This window comes from Leptonychotes weddellii, chromosome 3 (genome assembly GCF_054177405.1).
Source record: "Leptonychotes weddellii isolate Sample4059 chromosome 3, ASM5417740v2, whole genome shotgun sequence".
Taxonomy (NCBI): domain Eukaryota; kingdom Metazoa; phylum Chordata; class Mammalia; order Carnivora; family Phocidae; genus Leptonychotes; species Leptonychotes weddellii.
Genome location: NC_138371.1, coordinates 17,183,729 through 17,190,102, shown reverse-complemented (window position 1 = coordinate 17,190,102; position 6,374 = coordinate 17,183,729). Strand labels below are relative to the sequence as shown.

Here is a 6,374-nt window from a genome sequence, read left to right as displayed (position 1 = left end):
CCCCTCCCCCCCGCGCCCCGATTCCGGCCCGAGCCGGGGGGGAGGCCGGGCGCCCGGGCCAGAGTCCGGCCGGAGCGGAGCGCGCCCGGCCCCATGGACAGCTCGGCCGTCATTACTCAGATCACCAAGGAGGAGGCGCGGGGCCCGCTACGGGGCAAAGGTACTGGGGCCGCGCGGAGGGGGCTGCAGCCGGGGCGCCGCGGGATGGGAGGAGGAGGGGGCCGAGACCCTTCCCGGGTCAGTCGCCGCCGCCGCCCCGGGCGCCCGCCACTGCTGAGCTCAAAGCTCCCAGCCGGAGAGGGATCGGGGAGAGAGTTTGAACTCGCCGAGGCTCCGAGACGCGGGGCGGGGCCTGGAGCCACTTGGGCGCTCCCGAGTGCTCGAGGGGGGGAAACTGAGGCAGGGATAGAGAGTGGGTTCCTTCCGGGTCTCCCGGGCTGGCATTGCGCGTTGCCCGACAGTCACCCCCTCCCCCCCATTGGCGCCAATGAGGCTGGGAGATGGGTGGGGGTTGAAGAGGGCGCCTTCAGGCCACCCGTGAGGCTCCGCCCCGGGTCGCGGTCTGGTTGGGTCGCCGGAAGGGGCGCCGAGGTGACAGCGGGCTGGGGAGGGTTGGAACGATCTCCCGCCAACGCACAGCTACTATCCCAACAAACTTCCGCGTCACGCGTAGAAGCATTGAGCCCCTGAGAGGCACAAGAGTGGGGTAGCCACTTCTAAGGGTCGCTAGCGCACCCGCGGGAAGTCCCGTGCATCGGGCTTAGCACCAGGCGCCCCAGCTGCAGGCCCTTGGGCGCCGGGCCCGTGCACACACGCACCGACCCGGTGAGCGGTGCCGCCCGCCTGCCTCGGCCGGGCCCCCGGGGGCTGGAGGGTCTAGGCTGGGTGTCTGCCCCTCCCTGTCCCGGTGTTGACCTCAGAGGCTAGGAAGCCCCTCCGGGTCGGCCCAGCTCTGGCCTGGGCCTAGCTCCGCCCGAAGGCGGGGGGCCCGGTAGAGGGGTGGTGGAGGGTGGGCCCGTCAATCAGGCGGCGGATGCCGGGCTCTAGGTCGGAGGTCTGGGCGGGGCGAGGGCGGAGGAGGCGGGGCCGGCAGATGGCTGCGGGACATCGACTCCAGGCCCCCACTCCCAGCCTCTGCGCCCAGCCTTAGTAAGGACTTTGGACCCACGTGGGCGGAAAGGATGGGAGGAGGGCAGGAGTGGAGAGCAGGGCCCCCGGCCCCAGCCCTCCTCCGTAGGGGCCCCAGCGAGCAGGGGCTACTCAGGTAAGGTGGGTGTCAGGAGGCGTCCGCAGTGGGGCTGATCCCTCAGGAGTGATGAAGGCTGGGAGCAAAGAGAAAGCACTTTCCGTGGGCCCCTTCCAGCCAGCCCACTGCTGGATGAGGGTGGCTTTGTGCCCACACTAGGAGGATTTGTGGATACCAGAGGGGTGGCCTGGGGTCAAGGCTGTCAGGAGGATCTGGAGCCACGTTGGTGTATCTCCCTGAACGAAGGGGGCATGGCCAGACCCTCTCAGCACAGGAGCTCGCACCTGGGTACATAGGCACGACTCTGCAGCCTAGTGTGCACACCCCCACTTCGGGCCTCCCTGCTTCAGGTGACCAGAAGTCAGCAGCTTCTCAGAAGCCCCGGAGCCGGGGCATCCTCCACTCGCTTTTCTGCTGTGTCTGCCGGGACGATGGGGAGGCCCTGCCTGCGCACAGTGGGGCACCCCTGTTGGTGGAGGAGAACGGAGCTGTCCCCAAGGTGCGTGCTGGCCAGGTGGGAGCTGCGGGGGCGGGCATCTGGGCATGACCAGTCTGCAGGTCCTGTAAGATAGGGAAGGCCCCCTCCCAAACCCTGCACCCTCCCTCCCAGGCCTTCCCAGCCTGGCCCTGAATGCCCCAAGACTGCCACCCATGTGAGGGCCCTTCAGCCAAGGGAAGTCTGGATTTCTCCTGTAAGATGGAAGCTTTTCTCTCCCTTGGCTTCCCAGGTGGGGAAGTGCAGCCTGCCCCAGGCCCCAGTTGGCAGGGGGCAAAGCTGGGAAGGCGGTGGTCTCTCCCTGCCACCCCTGTGTCTCCCCAGGTAGAGGGCTGGGGGAGGGAAGACCCATGTAGGAGAAATGACGGGGCCTTAGGAGAGGTGCCCCCAACTACCTCACCCATCCCTGCAGCAGACCCCAGTCCAGTGCCTGCTCCCAGAAGCCAAGGCCCAGGACGTGGACAAGATCTGTGTGGTCATCGACCTGGACGAGACCCTGGTGCACAGCTCCTTCAAGGTGGGCCCTGCCCAGCAGCCCTCAGCCCCGGGTCTCTGAGGGGGCCTGCCCTGGACTGGGGGGGTGGTCTCTGCGGGCCCTGCGCCAGCAGCTCCTTTTCCCCCCACAGCCAGTGAACAACGCCGACTTCATCATCCCTGTGGAGATTGATGGGGTGGTCCACCAGGTGAGGGGCTGGGTGTGGGGGGGAGGCGGCGGGCTTGGCATCTGCCTTCCAGACCCCAGGCTCCTCTCACCAATCCTGAGCACCCCAGGTGGGACTTTGATAGAGATGGAATGTAAGGCCCCTGAGGGTGTGAGACTTGCATCCAAGGTCACACAGACCCTCAGGGACTTGGCCCAACTCCAAGGCCTGCAGGGAGTGGGGTTCCTCCTCGGCACCCCCTTGCCCCACCTTGCCCGGGACCCAGTTCAAGTAATTCAGGATAGGTTGTGTGCTGTCCAGCCTGTTCTCCATTACTTGGCTCGGGGGCCGGTGCCCTGCAGCCTTGGGGTGAGGGGGCTGCCCCCAGGCCCCTCCATTTGCCTAAGGCCAGGGTGGGGGAGGGACAGGGGATTAGTGATTCCCCATGAGGTAGGACCTGAAGCTAGAAGTTGGAGGCTCATTTTGATCCCCTTCTGGAAGGACAGTTGGAACGGCCGGCTGGCCCAGTGGAGCCCGCAGGCCCTGGGACCAGCCTCCCTCCTGTGCCCTCTCCTCTGCTCCCCCCTCCTCCCCCTCCTCAGCCGCCCCGCCCCTCCCCTCCCTGCCCAGGCCTGTGGGCCAGCAGTCCCCTCACTGGCCCACCCCCTAGGTCTATGTGCTGAAGAGGCCCCACGTGGATGAGTTCCTGCAGCGAATGGGCGAGCTCTTTGAGTGCGTGCTGTTCACCGCCAGCCTTGCCAAGGTGAGCCCCCCCTCCCAACCCTCTGAAGGGCTCCTGGGGCCACTTGCCTCCCCTCCGTCTCCATCCTGCAGCTGGATGGACCTCTGGGTCACCTTCGGCCCCAGATGACCCGTGATCCACTCTGTAGTACGCAGACCCAGTAGCTGATCTGCTGGACAAGTGGGGGGCCTTCCGGGCGCGCCTGTTTCGGGAGTCCTGTGTCTTCCACCGGGGGAATTACGTGAAGGACCTGAGCCGGCTGGGCCGAGACCTGCGGCGGGTGCTCATCCTAGACAACTCACCTGCCTCCTACGTCTTCCATCCAGACAACGCCGTGAGTGCCGGGCAGGACCGGGTTGAGGGCCGAGAGCCAAGAAAAGGGTCTAGCCACTGGAGCCTCCTTGGCCTCCCCACTGCCATGCTGGGTGGTGTCCGGGGCCTGGTGCCCTCCCGGTCCTCCTCCTGGCCCTCGGTGGCCTGTGCCTGCCACTCCCTAGCCTCATCCACCCGCTGCTGCGTTTCATACCTTACTGATCAATCGAGCCGATCCCCGTGCTTGTAGGGGGAGGGCGCCCACCAGGGGCGGAGGGCCCTGTTGCATACTGGAGCAGTTTCAATTTCTCAGACTGCCAGTTGTGCCCTGTTTGTGGGTCACAAAAATAATGTAGGGGGTCCTAGTTGGAGTTTTGAACAACAAAATAGAATAGAAGATATTGGAGTGCTTTGCACACAATAAGGTTAAGTATTTTATAAAACTGGCACTTTATTGAATGTGTAAATATGATTTACGGTGGGTTGCTGTCAAAAATGTCTGAAAACCGTGGGTCAGGGGCTTCCGGGGGGTGGCCCACCAAGCAGTGGGTGCTCAGGGCTGGTCTGGACATCCCACGCCCAGAGCCACCTGCCCTCCTCACTGCCCCGCATCCATCCGCCCAGGTACCAGTGGCCTCCTGGTTTGACAACATGAGCGACACGGAGCTTCACGACCTGCTGCCCTTCTTCGAGCAGCTCAGCCGCGTGGATGACGTGTACTCAGTGCTCAGGCAGCCTCGGCCCGGCAGCTAGTGAGGCGCCCTGGGGCCAGGAGCTGCCCCTGACCAAGGCCCACACCCCTCACACGTGGACTTTGCCTTAAGAAAACCCAGCGGCCACTGCTACCACCTCAGCGTCGTGGGGAAGTGGGCCCTCCCCACCTGCCTGGCCAGGCTGTGAACGGGGCAGTAGGCTGCGCCAAGGGCGATGAGCCTCCGGGTCCGTGTGTCAGTGCCTTAGAATCTCCTCCTCCTTCTTGGGGGATCTGTGGGGCCCTGTGTGCCGCTCCCCCTTTCTCTCTCTCTCTGCTGCCATGTTTCTTTGCTGCCAAATTGGGCCCCTTGGCCCTCTCTGGTTCTACTTCGGGGAGGGGCAGGGTTCCTGCCGTCCCGTGCCTTGGGCCCCCAGCCTGGGAACGGTGGACACCCAAGTGCCTTGCGTAGAGCCCTTTTCCCTGCCCTGTTTTCCCAGGGCCGTGATCGGGTCAGCTCTGGCCTGGAACGGTCTCCAGATGGCTGCAGTCTAGGCTGGAGCGGGAGGAAACAATCTCCCACCTCCTCCCTTGGGACTGATAGAGCCCCCACCAGTCTCTGCCTGGGAGGGCAGGGAGGGCAGAAGATCTGTTACCACTTGTGAAGGGAGCGGCGTGTGTCCTCTGGGACCCCAGAGTCCAGCTTCTCTAGGCTCATGAGCAGCCAAAGGCTGCTCCCCACACCAAGCCCTGACCCCTCACATCTGCCTTGACCACCCCAAGGCCCTGGGGCTTGGCTCCCCCAGCTCCTAGTGTGGGGGTGGAGGCAGGACCCCTTTGTGGTGCCATATAAATATGTATATGTGTATATAGATTTTTAGGGGAAGGGGAGAGGGAAGGTTCGGGGTAGAGAGAGACCCCCTCCTTCACCCCTTTCCTGGACCCATACGTTGTGGGGAGGGAGGGAAAGGATTTTTACATTTTTTAAACTGCTATTTTCTGAATGAAACAGGCTGGGCCAAGGGGCCCCAAGCCCTGTCTTCTGTCCCTCACACCCTCTTTGCTCCAGTTACTCATTCATTCATTCAAAACACATTAGCACCTTCTCTGTGCCCAGCGCTGTGCTAGGCCCACCAGCTGAGTGTCTAGGGGTCTCTGCACCCGATCCGGGGCCTCCCCCACCCACTCCGTACTTCACCGGTGCCTTTAGGGGAGCTGTAGGAGGTGGGACCCTTTTTGCGGGGCTTGGGGGTCTCCAGGAAGCCTGGCCAAGCTGTCCCCCCGCCCCCTCCCCCGTGCCAACCCACCCCCTGTCGCCCTCTGCCTCACCCCCTGCTGGCTGGGGGCAGCTCTCAAGACCTCCTGCCTTCCAGCTCTGACTTCTTTATCTGGAACCCCTTCCCCAAAATGCTGAGAGTCTGGAGGTCAAGGCCTTGGGCTCTCCCCAGGGCTTAACGGTTAAGGGGACCCACATACCAGTGCCAAGGGGGGATGTCAAATGGAGATACCATTGCCCCTCCGCCCCCAAGAACTGGGGGTGGGAGGGAGGATAAGGTTGGCCTGAATAGGGTGACCTTCCCATTTAAGTGCCTTCTCTGACTGAGAGCCCCACAGTATGCCAAGAACTAAAGAGAACGCCAGACCCCCATGCTGCCTCTGTGGTCATTGGGGGGACGTTGAAGCGGGGAGCGGTTGTGTGTCCCATGAGGCCACACCCCCCAGTAAATCCTTTGCGGGGGAGCGTGAAGGGAGTGGCTGCCCTAGGGCCCCGGGGCTTCAAGCGTGCAAGTGCGAGGTCGACGCCCCCCGGTGAGCGGCCCCGCGTGCACCGCTGTACTATTTAATTATTCTGCTTCTCATAGCCTCAGTTACCTGACCTGCAAAATGGAGAAACGCCCTCTGCAGAGTTGATTAAATGCCTGCACGCCGAGGGCTCGCTAGTAGTAGCTGTAAAGTAAAGCTGGGCTGCGTTCCTAGGGGAGGCCCCTGGAAGGTATTTGCAGGCAGGAGGGGTGTGGCCTCTGTCCCCGGGTAGAGGGGCGGGGCTCCGGCGGCCCCCGAGCTGGGCCTGGGGGGCGGGGCGGGTTCCTGGAAAGCCAAGTTCGGCTCCAAACGGAAGAACTTCGGCCGAGGCGTCGGGAAGGGCGGGCAGGCGGAGGCGTCAAGGTCTCCGGGGAGACGGTGGGCAGGCGCTTGGTCCCCTTGCCCTCCGCACCGCCCTCCCCCACCCGGCCCTCGGCGGCCTC

At 64.1% G+C, this 6,374-nt stretch overlaps 1 protein-coding gene across 4 annotated transcripts; it reads left to right on the top strand.

Annotated features, from left to right (window-relative positions):
- The first annotated feature begins 6 nt into the window (after positions 1-6).
- CTDSP1 (CTD small phosphatase 1) lies at positions 7-5,776 on the top strand. 4 transcript variants are annotated; one of them, XM_006748774.3, is made up of 7 exons: positions 7-160; positions 1,597-1,745; positions 2,158-2,259; positions 2,369-2,425; positions 3,054-3,146; positions 3,274-3,459; positions 4,062-5,776. In XM_006748774.3, exons 1-7 carry the CDS (start codon positions 94-96, stop codon positions 4,188-4,190), a joined length of 783 nt encoding a protein of 260 aa, XP_006748837.1. In that variant the 5' UTR covers positions 7-93; the 3' UTR covers positions 4,191-5,776. The 4 variants fall into 4 exon arrangements, with proteins under 4 accessions (XP_006748837.1, XP_006748836.1, XP_081669730.1 ...); XM_006748773.3 differs by having other exon boundaries at positions 2,155-2,259; XM_081813604.1 differs by lacking the exon at positions 2,369-2,425.
- The last annotated feature ends 598 nt before the right edge of the window (positions 5,777-6,374 follow it).